The sequence below is a fragment of the Thalassophryne amazonica genome, chromosome 7 (assembly GCF_902500255.1).
Source record: "Thalassophryne amazonica chromosome 7, fThaAma1.1, whole genome shotgun sequence".
Classification (NCBI taxonomy): Eukaryota; Metazoa; Chordata; class Actinopteri; order Batrachoidiformes; family Batrachoididae; genus Thalassophryne; species Thalassophryne amazonica.
In genome coordinates, this window is record NC_047109.1 from 93,149,796 (window position 1) to 93,169,127 (window position 19,332).

The 19,332-nt window shown below is 42.3% G+C and overlaps 1 protein-coding gene across 1 annotated transcript; it reads left to right on the plus strand.

Moving 5' to 3' along the window:
• hspb6 (heat shock protein, alpha-crystallin-related, b6) lies at window positions 1-18,046 on the plus strand. The gene is made up of 5 exons (XM_034175080.1): window positions 1-259; window positions 330-499; window positions 2,163-2,285; window positions 2,381-2,563; window positions 18,036-18,046. Exons 2-4 carry the CDS (start codon window positions 344-346, stop codon window positions 2,534-2,536), a joined length of 435 nt encoding a protein of 144 aa, XP_034030971.1. The 5' UTR covers window positions 1-259; window positions 330-343; the 3' UTR covers window positions 2,537-2,563; window positions 18,036-18,046.
• The last annotated feature ends 1,286 nt before the right edge of the window (window positions 18,047-19,332 follow it).

The window sequence follows — 19,332 nt, forward strand, 5'->3', positions numbered from 1 at the left end:
AATAGTTAATAGTCATGTTAATTGCATCCAACAGCTGCTTCACTGTCCAAACAATAACACTTGAGGCTGTTATTGCCTGGACTCCCAGGGGTGGGGAAAATTATTCCACAACAGAATCAACGTGCCCCACTGAATTCCCAATTCATTACGCAACTCCAGTATAAAACTCCGGAACGCCACAGTCACGTTCAGAGAGGAGAGAGCACAAGCTGTTCAACAGGGGCTGTACTTCTTTATGGTCAAATTTGTGAGGTAAGAGGTGACTGAAGCTCTGCGACCTTTAGTGTGATATTCCTCATGGATTGTTGAGTAATCTGTTTCTTTTTCAGCTACTACATCTGAAATGGACTTCATTCTGCCACATACTCTTCCAGCCAGTGGCATTGAGTGGGAGAAGGTTTTGCCACCTCTTATTCCTCAGCTGAACAGAACTTACGGACACGATGACTGGTCACCAAAATTACTTGGTTCAGAGACGGATCACACCAGCTCTGCAGAGGTATGACAACTGGTTACTATGCATTATTGAAATTAAAACAAGTAGCTGTATTCATTTACCCCATAACAGACATGCATGAAGTCACCGCTGCACTGATCTGATTTTGCCGATACTAATTTTGATAACATTACCGGAAGATCTCAAGTGTGGCTCTCACTCCAATAACCTCTTAAGTAATTTTAAGGTTATTTTCAAATTCAACCAAGTTCCATTTTGTTTGTTAAAAATCTAACAAGATTTTTTTTTTTTCCCAGAATTTAAATAAACTGGAGCACTGCGCTTGTAGAGTGCAAACCTTGGCCAACACTTGTTTCCAGTTCCACAAAATTTTACTTTGGAAAAATCTCCAAGGTCAAAGTCCTGTTAGAAGTGGCTTAGATTAGATGTGATCAAATGTCAGGTGTATGTATTTAGTTCATGCACTTGAAGTTTTTAGTGTTGTTGTCAGGTTTTTTCCCCAACCTTTTCAGTTTCTTAATTCTTTTTTTCACATAATTTTCCACAGAATATTGTTGACAGACAAACAGGTATAACATTGTAACCTCCATCCAATTTTGGTGGTGTAGGTAAATCATAACAGAAAAATGAGTGATTGAGGCACTTTTCATTGAGACATAATGCAAAATGTACACCAAATGGGCTTTTCAATATTAAATTCAAAAGTCCATAAAATCCACAATCTGGATCAAACTGTCATGTAATAGTGAGTGCCAGTCTGCACCTCACTTTCAAATATGAGTGTGATTGGGGCATGTTTGATTAAGATATAATGTAAAATATACATAAATGGGGTTTTCAATGCTAAATTTAAATAGGCACAAAATCTGTAATCCGGATCAGACTCCGTCAATAAAGGATACCATCCTTCGTAACACTCTCAAATATGAAAGAAATTTGATCTTTTTTGACAGTTAGGAATTTTTGAAAATTTGTTCAGTGTTAAAGATAGGGATTTTTCCTTGAACCAGTTATTGCCTATCAGGATATGAATCCTCTAAAAATTTCATAATGATATATGAAAAACTGTGGGCTCCAGGCTGTTCACAAACAAATGAACAGGGGCAAAAACAACCTCAGCTCTATGGTGGAGGTTGATTTTAAGTTAGTAATGGCTTGTCTCTATATTTGCAAATGAACTATCTATGAATAAATGTTTTTTTTTTGTGTGTGTGAACACTAGTTACTAGACATCTACACACCCCAAAATTGGAGTAATGCCTCATGTACTCTGATTGAACCTTAGAGGAATCACATTTTGACAAAAGACAGCTTGAACTCCAGATAATATTTTGGATAAACATGCTTTGTCATAATTTATTAAGTTTTTTTGTTGTTTCAAATATCACTACATTATATCAAAAGTATAACATTGTAAAGTGATAGGTATACAGCACACTAGGATGATAAACAAATGTAAACTACATTCAAATTGTCAGAGGCAATAAATATTGTGTGTATATATACACAAGGTTTGTTATGTCTGCTGATACTTGACCCACGTAAATACAGTCAGCATTGGAACCAACGCAGGCTCAGGCTGGTTCTCAGATCCCAACTTTCTTGGGGGGGGGGGGGGGGGGGGGGGGCGGTTATTACAGAGAGCACATTTCAGTGCACGGTGGCAGTGCTGCTTATATTGTTTAATCTTTCTTGTCATGCGTAGGTGAACAGTGACGACGGCAGATTTACAGTCCAAGTTGACGTTAAACTCTTCAATCCAGATGAGCTGTTGGTGAAAGTGAAGGGAGAATTTGTGGAAGTGCAAGGAAAGCACGAAGAGAAAAAGGTTGGTATTCCGTTACTCTTTAGTTCGTTCACTGTATTTGAATGGCTACAAACCAATCTTCTAAAACATGTTCCTCTTTGCATTTTATAATGCAGAAGGATGGTTCTGGGTTGACAACACGGCAATTCAACCGCCGCTACAGAATCCCAAAGGGAGTGGACACTCATGCTTTGGAGTCAGCTGTCTCTCCAGATGGCGTCCTTATTATATCGGCACCTATGCAACAGAGCATCAGCAGATCCCTGACCTAACGTTACCACACAAACACACACACCCCAGTTTATGGAAGCCCGTTTGTGCCACTTGAAAAAAATTTTTTTTTGATTAATTGCGAGATAGTATCTCACAATTCTGACTTATTATCTCACAATTCTGAGTTACTATCTCGCAATTCTGACTTATTATCTCGCAATTCTGACTTATTATCTCGCAATTCTGACTTATTATCTCGCAATTCTGAGTTACTATCTCGCAATTCTGACTTACTATATCGCAATTCTGACTTACTATCTCGCAATTCTGACTTACTATCTTGCAATTCTGAGATACTTTATGTTACAAAATGCATTGCCCCCTACATGGTCATTCCATTCGATCACTGAAAGCTATTTTCGGTGTGGTTTCACAAACAGTGAGATTTGGACGCTATTACATGAGGAGGATGACATTGAAATAAGCCTCCGAACTTTACAAAGAACTTTGGCAAGGAACCATCTCTGGCGCAGGCGAAATAAAATGGATGTTGTCGAGGTGGCGGAGTTCATCCATCAGTAGCTACAGATGTCGGGTCAACAACACGGCTACAGATGGATGCACCAGAAGTGCTGGATGGCTGGTGTCAGGTTTGACCTTGGCTAGACATACAAGAAAGAACCAGACAGAGAGACGACATGTCTTTAGTGGGCTTTGCAAAGCGGAGACACACAGACCCTGACAGTCTCGTGCAGTTCTCTGATGTCTCCTCATTGCATGGCCCTTTTATTGAAAAAAGAAACAAAAGATAAGAGGAGTGAGTTGAGTCCATCGTCACAACATGTTTGTGCAGATACATTTGTAATCAACTGAATCATTCATGTGTTGTGTAGATACGTTTGCAAACAACTGAATCATCCTGAATTTGTACAGTGACAACTGAATCATTGTGTCATTAGTGAAAACAACTGAATCCTTCCAGATTTTTAGGTACAGAGTGAGTGGTTTCAGCTGAAGCTTGCTAAAAACTATAAACAGGCTGCAGCTGTGAATATCTGAAAGAAAAACAGTTTGCAGATTTTTAACATACAGAAAGAACAATTTGCAAATGAGCAGATGTTAATAGATGATAATAAATGATAAACCATGTTCTTGACAGTATAATTTATCTAACAGCTGGCATAACCATGGACAGAGAAACAGTCCGTCTGTTGTTAAGACTCATGGACGGTGGTGGCGTAGATTTACGAGCAAGACATTGCTTGAGACGTGTTGTGCTGGATTCAGCACCCCTGCCGTGAAAAGAACCCCCTTCGCGGGAACGCGCATTTAAACCTCGTCGCCTTTAAACTCACATTTAACAGCACAGATACACAGTTTGAGCAACAAAAATGTACACAAATCAATATGATCCTTATTCTATCTCACGTTGTCTCCAGATATGCGGGAGTGAACAGAATACGTATGTTCATATTTACGAGCACTAATTGGCTGGTTTTGTTCAGTAGGAACGTAGCGTCTGATATTATCATGTTTATTTTATTACGTTTCATCACACGATGGTGTTTGTTTTAGTGTTTATTTGTTTAAATGATTTTAATTTTATTCATTGACGTTATAAATGAATATGCAGCTTGAATCACTGTGGAACGTTTGAGGACCCCGTTGAAATTAGCGTCCATTCCTATTGTCTGTACATGTATTATGTCTGTATATAATATATTAATTTATTCAGAGTATCCTGATCACCATCATAATTATTATTATTATTATAAAAATGTACACAAAACAATGGTTATCATTCCATGTAATAGTAACTCAGAATTGCGAGTTTAATCAAAAAAAACTTTTTTTCAAGTGGCGCAAACGGGCTTCCATACACAGCTCGCTTTACTTCGTAAAAAAAAAAAAAAAAATCTGCAGGCCAGTAGGCCATGAGGCCAGCGTGCAAATGCCCGGTGTGCAATACTATCAGTCCAGCGGTGCCAGAGGGAGTTTTTCCTTAACGGTTCCACCTGTGTGCTTGCTCGGGGGGGTGAGAGATTGGGAAGGTTGGGCCTTACTCGCGTGTGTAGCACCTTGAGCCAGCAATGTTGTGATTTGTTGCTGTTTAAATAAAATAAACTGAACTGAAATGGAATTTACTGATCACATAATGTGCACACAAATAACTGATTCAATGAACAAATAACTGATAACTGAAACAAAAACAAGTAACTGATTGAATCAGTCATTTGTTTATTTTTAAATATGTAAATGTGTCTGTGTTGACATTTACCAGGAGCACAATTTGCAACAAGCAGTATATATGACCAAAAAAACGAACAAACCCTACCCCTTTATGATGTCACTTCCTGTTTTGTATTGAAGTTTTAGAATTTTGGACCTTTTTTTATGTTTTGGCCTGGTATTGATCTTGGAATAACAATAAAAGTACAGATCTTATGATCTTTACTTTAATATCTTTTATGTTTTTCTCCTGCCTTTAATGTCTTATTGATATATCCAGAACGACAAGAAAGATTACTGTCTGGAAGACATTTGACAGCAGTGGAAAAGATATTTGTCATCATAGAGATACAGACGTTACCACAAAGCACAATGGATAACATTCCTCAACCTCAATGTATGGATCTTAACGAAAATACAGCACAAAACAGAAGTGTTACTGCAGACGAGATGAACACTGACGAGATGAACACTGTCAGGATGAACACTGTCGGGATGAACCGGCAGCGCTATTGGTCACGGTGGTTACAGTTTGATCACCAAAACATGGAGACAAACATGGATCAGGAGACGTTATCACGAAGCATGATGGATGTGAACATTCCTCAACCTCAATGTACGGATCTCTCAGAAAATACAGCACAAAACAGAAGTGTTATTTTAGATGAGATGAACACTGTCGAGACAAACACTGTCGAGAGGAACACCGTCGAGAGGAACACCGACGAGACGAACACCGTCGAGAGGAACACCGTCGAGAGGAACACTGTCGAGATGAACACTGTCGAGAGGAACACCAACGAGAGGAACACCGACGAGACGAACACCGACGAGACGAACACCGACGAGATGAACACCGACGAGATGAACACCGTCGAGACGAACACCGACGAGACGAACACCGACGAGACGAACACCGACGAGACGAACACCGACGAGACGAACACCGACGAGACGAACCAGCAGTGCTGGTGGTTACATTGGTTACAGTGGTTACAGGAGTTACAGAGGTACAAGAGGTTACCTAGTTCACAGAGTTCAGAGAGGTTACAGATTTTAGAGAGGTTACAGATGTTACAGAGGTTAGAGAGGTTACAGAGTTTACAGAGGTTAGAGATGTTACAGAGGTTACAGACGTTACAGAGGTTAGAGAGGTTACAGACTTTCAAGATGTTACATGGCTTACAGAGGTTAGAGACGTTACCGAGGTTACCAAGGTTACAGAGGTTACAGAGGTTACAGAGGTTAAGGATTTTACAGAACTTACGGAGGTTAGAGATGTTACAGAGGTTACCGAGGTTACCGGGTTTACCGAGGTTACAGAGGTTACCGAGGTTACAAAAGTTAGAGAGGTTAGAGAGGTTACAGTGGTCAGAGAGGTTAGAGAGGTTACAGAGGTTAGAGATGATACAGAGGTTAGAGAGGGAACGGATGTTACAGAGGTTAGAGAGGTTAGAGGGGTTACAGGGGTTACAGCGTTTAGAGATGTTACAGAGATTACAGAGTTTAGAGATGGTACAGAGGTTAAAGTGTATAAAGATGTTACAGAGGTTAGAGAGGTTACAGACGTTACAGAGGTTACAGAGTTGTGGGATGTTACTGAGGTTACAGAGGTTAGAGAGAGATTACAGAGGTTAGAGATGTTACAGAGATTACAGAGGTTACCGAGGTTTCCGAGGTTACCGGGGATACTGTGGTTACCGTGGTTGTTATGGCAGCTACTGCCTTCATCATAGTAAGTCCCTTCGGCTGCTCCCTTGTTTGCACTCGGGGTCGCCACAGCATATCCAAGGTGGATCTGCCTGGATTCCTGATGCAACTCCATATTAGATGGATAAATGTGGTGGGGGTGGGATTTGAACCCGGAACCTTCTGCACTGAAACCAAGCGCATTAACTACTTGGCCACTTCATAATAAATATTTATATTTATTTACAGTGTCTGTTTTTTCAGGTTGAAATGCAGATATGAATGAATGAATCTACCAGACTTAAACATGTACACGTTACATGCTATTTTATTTACAGTTAGGAAAATAAGTATTTGAACACCTGCGATTTTGCAAGTTTTCCCACTTAGAAATCATGGAGGGGTCTGAAATTTTCATCTTAGTTGCATGTCCACTGTAAGAGACATAATCTAAAAAAAAAAAAAAAAAATCCAGAAATCACAATGTATGAATTTTTAATAATTTATTTGTATGTTACTGCTGCAAATAAGTATTTGAACACCTGTGAAAATCAATGTTAATATTTGGTACAGTAGCCTTTGTTTGCAATTACAGAGGTCAAATGTTTCCTGTAGTTTTTCACCAGGTTTTCACACACTGCAGCAGGGATTTTGGTCCACTCCTCCATACAGATCTTCTCTAGATCTTTCAGGTTTGGAGTTTCAGCTCCCTCCAAAGATTTTCTATTGAGTTCAAGTCTGGAGACTGGCCAGGCCACTCCAGGACCTTGAAATGCTTCTTACGGAGCCCCTCCTTAGTTGCCCTGGCTGTGTGTTTGGGGTCATTGTCATGCTGGAAGACCCAGCCATGACCCATCTTCAATGCTCTTACTGAGGGAAGGAGGCTGTTTGCCAAAATCTCGCAATACATGACCCCATCCATCCTCCCTTCAGTACGGTGCAGTCGTCCTGTCCCCTTTGCAGAAGAGCACCCCCAGAGTATGATGTTTCCACCCCCATGCTTCATGGTTGGGATGGTTTTCTTGGGGTTGTTCTCATCCTCTAAACATGGTAAGTGGAGTTGAGTCCAAAAAGCTCTATTCTGGTCTCATCTGACCACATGACCTTCTCCCATGCCTCCTCTGGATCATCCAGATGGTCACTGGTGAAGTTCAAACAGGCCTGCACATGTGCTGGCTTGAGCAGGGGGACCTTGCTGCCCTGCAGGATTTTAAACCATGACAGCATCATGTGTTACTAATGTAATCTTTGTGACTGTGGTCCCAGCTCTCTTCAGGTCATTGACCAGGTCCTCCTGTGTAGTTCTGAGCTTTCTCAGAATCATCCTTACCCCACAAAGTGAGATCTTGCATGGAATCCCAGACCGAGGGAGATTGACAGTCACCTTGTGTTTCTTTCCCTTTCTAATAAATAAGCATAACAGTTGTCGTCTTCTACTAAGCTGCTTGCCTGTTGTCCTGTAGTCCATCCCAGCCTAGTGCAGGTCTACAGTTTTGTCCCTGGTGTCCTTAGACAGCTCTTTGTGTGATTGATTGAGTGTGTGAACAGGTGTCTTTTATACAGGTAACAAGTTCAAACAGGTGCAATTAATACAGGTAAAGAGTGCAGAATAAGAGGGCTTCTTAAAGAAAAATTAAAAGGTCTGTGAGAGACAGAATTCTTGCTGGTTGGTAGGTGATCAAATACTTATTTGCAGCAGTAACATACAAATAAATTATTAAAAAAATCATACATTGTGATTTCTGGATTTTTTTTTTTTTTTTTTTTTTTAGATTATGTCTCTCACAGTGGACATGCACCTAAGATGAAAATTTTCAGATCCCTCCATGATGATGAATTGCAGGGTGTTCAAATACTTATTTTCCTCACTGTATCTAAAAATCAATGTCCAAGGTTCCTTATAGCGTTAGTACCTCCATCACACGAGAGGCAGAATGAGCCTGAATGAAGAGTTGAATGAATGTCAAAGTCGGGTTCATTTGAAAACTTATGATTTGAGTGCAGTCCAAACACTTCGACACATTCGAGCAGCCAGACAGAATGCAGAGCACATGCACTCAACTGTCGAGGTGCGTTTGAGGTGGAAAAAGCACAAACGTGTTTCACGTGCAGTCTGATCACAGTCTGTGTTCTAAACGTTCTGACGGCCTCAAAACAGCATTTGAAACAGTCTGATCACATGCGATGGTAATTCCCCACACCGTCAGGCACGTCCCCAGTGTGCATTGGATGAGCCACACAGCACCCTGGTGCATCCTGTTCGGTGTGCTTGCAAAGTCTGTGGCACAGAATGATAATATCATGCAAGCCGGAGAAGCTTTCATGATATTAAAGGGACAAATCTCTTGTGTTTTAATCCAGAATGTTGTGTCGAAAAAGCCGTTAACGAGCTGAAACACACACACATCTTCAACCGCTTGGTCCAATCAAGGGTCCCGGAGGGCTGGAGCCTATCCCAGCAGTCATAGAGCGTGAGGCAGGGTACACCAGGACAGGACGCCAGTCTGTCACAGGGCCAAAAGCAGACAAACAAACACACCCACCTACAGACAATTTAAAGATTCCAGCCACCGAACCCGCATGTCTGGAGGTGGGAGGAAACTGGAGCACCCAGAGGAAACCCACGCAGACACGGGGAGAACATGCAAACTCCACACACAAAAAGCCCATGACCTTCTTGCTGTGAGGCAACAGTGCTAAGTCACCGTGCTGCACCAGCTGAAACCCATTTCACTGAAATAACACAGGACTCTACTGGTGGTTGGCTCTCACTGCGGTATTGTATCACTTCCTGTTCCGGAGCACAGCGGTGTTTTGCTGTATCTGTTAGCTGTTTAATCTGCGCAGTTAGATTGATCTAGTTATCTAGATTACGATTTGTTTCCCAGTGTAATCTTTACGTGCCTTAACTAAAGCACTCCTTCTGCTGAATCACCTCTAAATTATTTACACATTATTCACTTTGCGTGTTTTTAGGAATCCGCTAGCTTAGCGTAGCTACTAGCTCTTAGCCGATTTAGCATGGCGGCTTCTCCTGTCTCTCCCGCACTTTTCTGCTCTGGGTGTGAAATGTTTAGTTATTCCTCGGCCTCCTTTAGCAGTAACGGTACTTGTAATAAGTGTAGCTTATTCGTAGCTTTGGAGGCCAGGCTGGGCGAATTGGAGACTCGCCTCCGCACCGTGGAAAATTCTACAGCTAGCCAGGCCCCTGTAGTCGGTGTGGACCAAGGTAGCTTAGCCGCCGTTAGTTACCCCCTGGCAGATCCTGAGCAGCCGGGAAAGCAGGCCGACTGGGTGACTGTGAGGAGGAAGCGTAGCCCTAAACAGAAGCCCCGTGTACACCGCCAACCCGTTCACATCTCTAACCGTTTTTCCCCACTCGACGACACACCCGCCGAGGATCAAACTCTGGTTATTGGCGACTCTGTTTTGAGAAATGTGAAGTTAGCGACACCAGCAACCATAGTCAATTGTCTTCCGGGGGCCAGAGCAGGCGACATTGAAGGAAATTTGAAACTGCTGGCTAAGGCTAAGCGTAAATTTGGTAAGATTGTAATTCACGTCGGCAGTAATGACACCCGGTTACGCCAATCGGAGGTCACTAAAATTAATATTAAATCGGTGTGCAACTTTGCAAAAACAATGTCGGACTCTGTAGTTTTCTCTGGGCCCCTCCCCAATCAGACCGGGAGTGACATGTTTAGCCGCATGTTCTCCTTGAATTGCTGGCTGTCTGAGTGGTGTCCAAAAAATGAGGTGGGCTTCATAGATAATTGGCAAAGCTTCTGGGGAAAACCTGGTCTTGTTAGGAGAGACGGCATCCATCCCACTTTAGATGGAGCAGCTCTCATTTCTAGAAATCTGGCCAATTTTCTTAAATCCTCCAAACCGTGACTATCCAGGGTTGGGACCAGGAAGCAGAGTTGTGGTCTTACACACCTCTCTGCAGCTTCTCTCCCCCTGCCATCCCCTCATTACCCCATCCCCGTAGAGACGGTGCCTGCTCCCAGACTACCAATAACCAGCAAAAATCTATTTAAGCATAAAAATTCAAAAAGAAAAAATAATACGAGTATAGCACCTTCAACTGCACCACAGACTAAAACAGTTAAATGTGGTCTGTTAAACATTAGGTCTCTCTCTTCTAAGTCCCTGTTGGTAAATGATATAATAATTGATCAACATATTGATTTTATTCTGCCTTACAGAAACCTGGTTACAGCAGGATGAATATGTTAGTTTAAATGAGTCAACACCCCCGAGTCACACTAACTGTCAGAATGCTCGTAGCACGGGCCGGGGCGGAGGATTAGCAGCAATCTTCCATTCCAGCTTATTAATTAATCAAAAACCCAGACAGAGCTTTAATTAATTTGAAAGCTTGACTCTTAGTCTTGTCCATCCAAATTGGAAGTCCCAAAAACCAGTTTTAGTTGTTATTATCTATCGTCCACCTGGTCGTTACTGTGAGTTTCTCTGTGAATTTTCAGACCTTTTGTCTGACTTAGTGTTTAGCTCAGATAAGATAATTATAGTGGGCGATTTTAACATCCACACAGATGCTGAGAATGACAGCCTCAACACTGCATTTAATCTATTATTAGACTCTATTGGCTTTGCTCAAAAAGTAAATGAGTCCACCCACCACTTTAATCATATCTTAGATCTTGTTCTGACTTATGGTATGGAAATAGAAGACTTAACAGTATTCCCTGAAAACTCCCTTCTGTCTGATCATTTCTTAATAACATTTACATTTACTCTGATGGACTACCCAGCAATGGGGAATAAGTTTCATTACACTAGAAGTCTTTCAGAAAGCACTGTAACTAGGTTTAAGGATATGATTCCTTCTTTATGTTCTCTAATGCCATATACCAACACAGTGCAGAGTAGCTACCTAAACTCTGTAAGTGAGAGAGTATCTCGTCAATAGTTTTGGATGCTGTAGCTCCTCTGAAAAAGAGAGCTTTAAATCAGAAGTGCCTGACTCCGTGGTATAACTCACAAACTCGTAGCTTAAAGCAGATAACCCGTAAGTTGGAGAGGAAATGGCGTCTCACTAATTTAGAAGATCTTCACTTAGCCTGGAAAAAGAGTCTGTTGCTCTATAAAAAAGCCCTCCGTAAAGCTAGGACATCTTTCTACTCATCACTAATTGAAGAAAATAAGAACAACCCCAGGTTTCTTTTCAGCACTGTAGCCAGGCTGACAAAGAGTCAGAGCTCTATTGAGCTGAGTATTCCATTAACTTTAACTAGTAATGACTTCATGACTTTCTTTGCTAACAAAATTTTAACTATTAGAGAAAAAAATTACTCATAACCATCCCAAAGACGTATCGTTATCTTTGGCTGCTTTCAGTGATGCCGGTATTTGGTTAGACTCTTTCTCTCCGATTGTTCTGTCTGAGTTATTTTCATTAGTTACTTCATCCAAACCATCAACATGTTTATTAGACCCCATTCCTACCAGGCTGCTCAAGGAAGCCCTACCATTATTTAATGCTTCGATCTTAAATATGATCAATCTATCTTTGTTAGTTGGCTATGTACCACAGGCTTTTAAGGTGGCAGTAATTAAACCATTACTTAAAAAGCCATCACTTGACCCAGCTATCTTAGCTAATTATAGGCCAATCTCCAACCTTCCTTTTCTCTCAAAAATTCTTGAAAGGGTAGTTGTAAAACAGCTAACTGATCATCTGCAGAGGAATGGTCTATTTGAAGAGTTTCAGTCAGGTTTTAGAATTCATCATAGTACAGAAACAGCATTAGTGAAGGTTACAAATGATCTTCTTATGGCCTCGGACAGTGGACTCATCTCTGTGCTTGTTCTGTTAGACCTCAGTGCTGCTTTTGATACTGTTGACCATAAAATTTTATTACAGAGATTAGAGCATGCCATAGGTATTAAAGGCACTGCGCTGCGGTGGTTTGAATCATATTTGTCTAATAGATTACAATTTGTTCATGTAAATGGGGAATCTTCTTCACAGACTAAAGTTAATTATGGAGTTCCACAAGGTTCTGTGCTAGGACCAATTTTATTCACTTTATACATGCTTCCCTTAGGCAGTATTATTAGACGGTATTGCTTAAATTTTCATTGTTACGCAGATGATACCCAGCTTTATCTATCCATGAAGCCAGAGGACACACACCAATTAGCTAAACTGCAGGATTGTCTTACAGACATAAAGACATGGATGACCTCTAATTTCCTGCTTTTAAACTCAGATAAAACTGAAGTTATTGTACTTGGCGCCACAAATCTTAGAAACATGGTGTCTAACCAGATCCTTACTCTGGATGGCATTACCCTGAGCTCTAGTAATACTGTGAGAATCTTGGAGTCATTTTTGATCAGGATATGTCATTCAAAGCGCATATTAAACAAATATGTAGGACTGCTTTTTTTGCATTTACGCAATATCTCTAAAATCAGAATGGTCCTGTCTCAGAGTGATGCTGAAAAACTAATTCATGCATTTATTTCCTCTAGGCTGGACTATTGTAATTCATTATTATCAGGTTGTCCTAAAAGTTCCCTAAAAAGCCTTCAGTTAATTCAAAATGCTGCAGTTAGAGTACTGACGGGGACTAGAAGAAGAGAGCATATCTCACCCATATTGGCCTCTCTTCATTGGCTTCCTGTTAATTCTAGAATAGAATTTAAAATTCTTCTTACTTATAAGGTTTTGAATAATCAGGTCCCATCTTATCTTAGGGACCTCGTAGTACCATATCACCCCAATAGAGCGCTTCGCTCTCAGACTGCAGGCTTACTTGTAGTTCCTAGGGTTTGTAAGAGTAGAATGGGAGGCAGAGCCTTCAGCTTTCAGGCTCCTCTCCTGTGGAACCAGCTCCCAATTCAGATCAGGGAGACAGACACCCTCTCTACTTTTAAGATTAGGCTTAAAACTTTCCTTTTTGCTAAAGCTTATAGTTAGGGCTGGATCAGGTGACCCTGAACCATCCCTTAGTTATGCTGCTATAGACGTAGACTGCTGGGGGGTTCCCATGATGCATTGTTTCTTTCTCTTTTTGCTCTGTATGCACCACTCTGCATTTAATCATTAGTGATCGATCTCTGCTCCCCTCCACAGCATGTCTTTTTCCTGGTTCTCTCCCTCAGCCCCAACCAGTCCCAGCAGAAGACTGCCCCTCCCTGAGCCTGGTTCTGCTGGAGGTTTCTTCCTGTTAAAAGGGAGTTTTTCCTTCCCACTGTAGCCAAGTGCTTGCTCACAGGGGGTCGTTTTGACCGTTGGGGTTTTACATAATTATTGTATGGCCTTGCCTTACAATATAAAGCGCCTTGGGACAACTGTTTGTTGTGATTTGGCGCTATATAAAAAAATTGATTGATTGATTGATTGACTCAGTTACACTTAGAAAAAAATGGATTTGTTGATTAAATCCAACAAAAAGATTCTTAAAAAAAAAAAAAAGTTGAGTGTTCCAGATTTTGCTTCTCATTACACTCAAAGCTTCTCATTTAAACCTTGTGTGACTGGAACATTTCTTTGCTTTTTCATGACTAAATCCACCTTGTTTATCCTCGTAACTGTTACGGATTGGGTGCGGGATTGAAGCCAGACCCAGAGTTTGACCAGACCCAAACGCAAGAAGCAGAGAAGGAGGGAGTGAATAACTGATATTTAATTACACACAATGAACAGAAAAAATTAGAAAGTCAAGCGGTCTGTAGAGTGGAGGACACGGCACGCTCCAGGTGGTAGAACAGCTGGAAGCCACAGCGGGAACTGGACCAGGAGGGGAGCCGGCACCAGGTGGCCGTGACGGAGCTGAGTTTCTGAGGAGGAGGAGAGGCTGAAGTGAGTCCAAACACTTTATAACGCCAACAGTTATTTTAAGAATGCTCACAGAAGTACCATCTAATGTGGCCACAGTCTCATCTCAGTCGGCTTCCACTTCTGTTTCTGAGCAGATTGCCTCCCTTCCCTTGGCTTCTTTGTCTGTTGAAGACCAGTGTATGGTCAGGGCTCTCCTCACAAAGTATGCGTCTGTATTTGCCGCTCATGATGGTGACCTTGGTTGTACCAATTTGATCACCCATGACATCCCTTTGTTGGATGATGCTCCTGTTCGGCAGCGTTACAGGCGCATTCCTCCATCTGAATACAAGGTAGTAAAAGCACACATAAATCAACTGCTGGAGGCTCAGGTGATTCGGGAGAGCAGCAGTCCGTATGCCTCTCCCATTGTCCTTGTTAAAAAGAAGGATGGCAGCCTCCGTATGTGTGTGGACTACAGGCAGTTAAACAGTAAAACCAGGAAGTATGCTTTCCCTCTGCCTTGTATTGAGGAGTCTTTGGATGCTCTGGCCGGGGCTCGTTGGTTTTCGACTTTGGACCTTGCTAGCGGGTATAATCAGGTTCCGGTTGCAGAGGGAGATCGAGCCAAAACGGCGTTTTTGGCTTGTTTGAGTGGAATCGCATGCCCTTCGGGCTCTGTAATGCTCCGAGCACCTTTCAGAGATTGATGCAGAGGCTTTTTGGTGATCAGCAATGCCAGTCATTGCTGCTTTACCTGGATGATATTGTGGTCTTCTCTTCGACTGTTGATCAACATCTGCAAAGGTTGGAGGTGGTGCTCGAGCGGTTACAGCGAGAGGGCCTTAAAGCAAAGCTTTCTAAATGCTCCTTCTTTCAGAGGGAAGTGTGTTATTTGGGGCATGTGATTTCTGACAAGGGTGTTGCTATGGACCCTCGTAAGGTCGAAGTGGTGGCCAATTGGCAGCCTCCCACCACAATTTCTGAACTGCGGTCATTTCTGGGTTTTGCCAGCTATTACCGCCGGTTTGTGGAAGGCTTTGCCAAGTTGGCAGCACCCTTACACCGATTGGTGGCTGAGCTGGGAGGAAAAAGGTCTAGAAATAGATCACCTACTGTGGTTGAGCACTGGTCTGATGAGTGTCACCGGAGTTTTGAGTTATTGAAGACCAAACTCACCACTGCGCCTGTGTTGGCGTACGCCGACTTTTCCCTTCCGTTCATCCTGGAGGTGGACGCAAGCTCTGGTGGTTTGGGGGCAGTATTGTCACAGCAGCAGAATGGCCAGATTAGGCCGATTGTTTATGCCAGCAGAGGTCTATGGCCCACCGAGCGCAATATGGAAAATTACAGCTCTATGAAGCTGGAGTTTTTGGCGCTCAAGTGGGCCATGACTGAAAAGTTTCGAGAATACCTGCTTGATCATGAGTGTGTGGTCTATACTGACAATAATCCCTTGAGCCACCTTTTCTCAGTTAAGCTTGGTGCCACGGAACAGTGCTGGGCAGCTCAACTCGCGCAGTTCGATTTTGACATTTGTTATCGGACTGGTCGGGTTAACAGGAACGCTGATGCGTTGTCTCGTCAACATCCTCCTGGCCCGTTAGAGGTGTTGGATCCCTCGATTTTGGTGTGTTGTGCTTCACCCACCCCGCAGGATTGGACCTTCACAGTGTGATTGTGGTGTGTGTGTCACGTGTGACTGGGGTGCTTATTTCTTTTTTTAGGGACCATCACTGCTGGTGTCTCCTTTTCACCGGTAAGCCCTTGCTGCTGACCAATCCCTCCATGATTTGTATTTGTTAATTAATTTTTAACCACAACACAAGTTGGCCATTTTAAACATCTGAAAATAAAAACTGAGTTATTGTAACTTGGGACCACGCCTCTGCTTGTTTTTCTTACCCTAGTTTGAGAATCTTTTTTTTGGTGACCTGTAGGGGTCGCCACATCCAGGAGACACCCCCATGACTAAGGCAGACCAAGCCCCAGCCACCCACAGCTAGAAGGACCAAACTGTCTTTTTTCCCCCAGAGGACATTTACAATCAAACCCTGGGGCCCCCTCCACAACGCAGAGAAAAACCGGAGAATGTGCAGTGTCAATGGTTATACCCAGTAAGTCAAAAGTGAGGAGTGGAGACGCCAACTCCTCCAACTTTCACAAACCCAGCTACAAGTATAAGTCACAACTGCAAAAACTTCAGTAACAATAATGTGCGTACAGCACAAAACGGCTGAGTCTGGGGGTGAAAACAACAAAATGAAAAAACGACCCATTGCCCCCCAGAGGACATTTACAATCAAACCCCGGGGTGGAAACTGGGAGAAAACAAAAATGATCCAACACCCCCCCAAAGGACATTTACAATCAAACCCTGGAAGGTGAGACCAAAGAAAAAAAACTTACAGGAATATTGTAACCCACATGAATTGTACGTTAAAAATAAATAAAACTCTAAATTCCTCTCGTAATGCGTCATGGAATGCAACACTTTAGTCACGTGATCCCACGTGCATGTGCCCTTCCGCCCTCATGACGTTCAACCAATCGCGTTGCTCGTAGCGCCTGATATAGACGCCTGTTCCCCCTCTCCGACAGACGTGTGGGAGAGGAGGCTTCAGGACGGCTGCATCAAGAAGTTAATATTCGCTGACGCTGGGGTTCGCGCTGTGGGAGCTAGTGATGGCAATTTCGAGGCCTCATGAACCAATGAGCCACTTCAACACAACTGGCTGAAAATCAACACACTGCTTCGAGGCGTTTGATACAGTTTGAAGGGTGACATCTGCTGGATTGTTTTGAGAATTACCCTGAGCGAGTGCTGTGACAAATGTTTGCAGTAATTCATGACTGATGTGGTTTGTCCTTGAAAAATACTAATAAAAAATGTCATCTTCATTATTGTGTCTTTCTTAATGTAATAAATAGTCCCTACAGATGCACACATAATGGTTATGAAAGCCTTATTGTAGACTATATGTAGATTTGTGTTATCATTCCTCAAACTATATTTGGATAAAATGTGACAGGAAAAGTGAGAAAGGCATGTGCTTCTGCAACTGGTGCTCATGTTGCTGTAATTTGTAAATTAGAATAGAGGGGATAGGAGACGGTGATTATGCAACTTTCAACAATTTTTATTCAAAAAAAAAAATTTCAACGGTGCTGGGCTTTATTCGGCTCCTCTTCTGCCTCATGACCTCTCCAGCTTTGGAGAAGACCCGCTCGCAAGGCACTGATGTTGCTGGCATCGACAAATATTTTTTTGCCATTCTCTGTAAATTGGGATAGACTGCAACTCGTGTCGCCCAGTATTTGAGCCGGTCTCCTCCTCTGGAGGTAGGCATATGTTGGGTCAAACCTTTGTAGTAAAGCCCTGAAGGCTTTGCTCGCCACTATTTTGAACGGTCGTGCATCTTCCAAAACAGTCCACCAGTGCCTCATCCAAACCAGCTTGTCTGCCTTTAATGGAAATACAGTATGACATGCTTAGCTGTTTTTGTTTGAGTATGTTTTAATCTTAGATAAAGAATAAAATATAGCTTACATGGCCTGATTCCTGCTCCAGGAGCAGCAACAGAAGCAGCAGCCATTGGTGTCTCAGGATGTTTGGACCTCAGGTGTCGCAGCATTGAAGACGTATTGTTACTGTACCTCAACTCGAGCACAAATCAAGCACTTGACCTTTTTGGGGCTTATTAGATCAAAGTGCTCCCAAGCAATTGATCGTGTTCTTTTTGGCACTGGCTGCTCCATGTCTCTTCCTCACCACTACTCACACACACACTCAGCAAAAACTTCCAGGCTGAGTTTAGGATCAGACACTTCACCGGCAGGTGCAGAACAGAAAGTTCCAGATGCAAGCTGCGGGTAGAAGCTGATCAAACAAATTGCATAGCAGCTCAACCAGGGAGGCGCGAGGGAGCGCTAAAGTTAAAGGCTCTAAGAATGAGAGATAGAGAACTTGAATTACCTCAGGAGGTGTGCTGTCGGACAGCTGAACTGAAGTCATCCTCAGCAAATCCTCCTCTTCACCAGAAACATAATAGTCAAACACGAGTCGGCTTCAGCATCCATGTAACATCATCAAATGTCAGAATGTGAGATGTCAAGTCTCTGGCAATGAACAACTCCATAACCAGGCTTTAAATGCAGCAGCTGCTAATCAGGAGAAAACGAGCTGCAGGTGAGGTCTCCAGATGCTCAGCTCCGCTTGCGCGCCACCTGGTGGGAAACAAAGAAAACAGCAGCCAACCAAACAGCCCAGTCCATGACAGTAACCCTGCGAAAGACTAACGGCCTGTCCAGGGTGCACGCCGTTACTCAGCTGGTGACCCCTAAGACAGGTGGACGTCTTCCTAACGGATTATTTACCAGTCCAACACAGATTCTGAAACATCCAGCAGAATAAAGACTTAATGTTCAAAAATGCATTTATTATACCAGCTGACATTAAAAAAACACTCATGTCATGTGACATCAAGTGATCACTGCAGGTTCAGAAATATTTCAAATTATAGACATAGTAATAAAATTTCAACCCATCTGTCCGTATTTGCTGCCCGTTCTTCCCTCACAAAGTGATGATGAGCGTCTTGATTTTACGTTTTGCGTCCATCTTTAGTTTGTCCATTTTTTCACAGTCTGGTTTCTGGGACAGCTTGATGTGTTTCCATGGCAACACAGTCTCACCTGTTACCTGTTGGGAGAGATTTTTTAAAAAGAATCGCTGTTGCTTAAGCACACAATTAATTTTGCAGCATTAATTTAACACTGCAGTGTTAATATCTCCACCACTGTGTAAGTCAACTCCATGAGTTGATCAGCTTGAGTTCATTTAACACTTCTTTGGAGCGGTATCACTGCATAATGTTAAATAAACATAGGGCCGATTAACTCAATTATTTGTTTGTTTTTAATATGTAAATGTTTCTGTGGCCTGTCATTTGCCAGGAGCACAATTCACAATGGGCACTATATGAAAGAAATAAATAAACCACAATTTTAAAAAGAAAGTTTGCTTTTTTTTGGTCACCACTTGCTGTTTTCAATTCATTTTCGAATTTTCACCTGGTCTTTGAGCTTGGACAAAGATTAATATATACGAGGTCTGTCAATAAAGTAATGGTCCTTTTTATT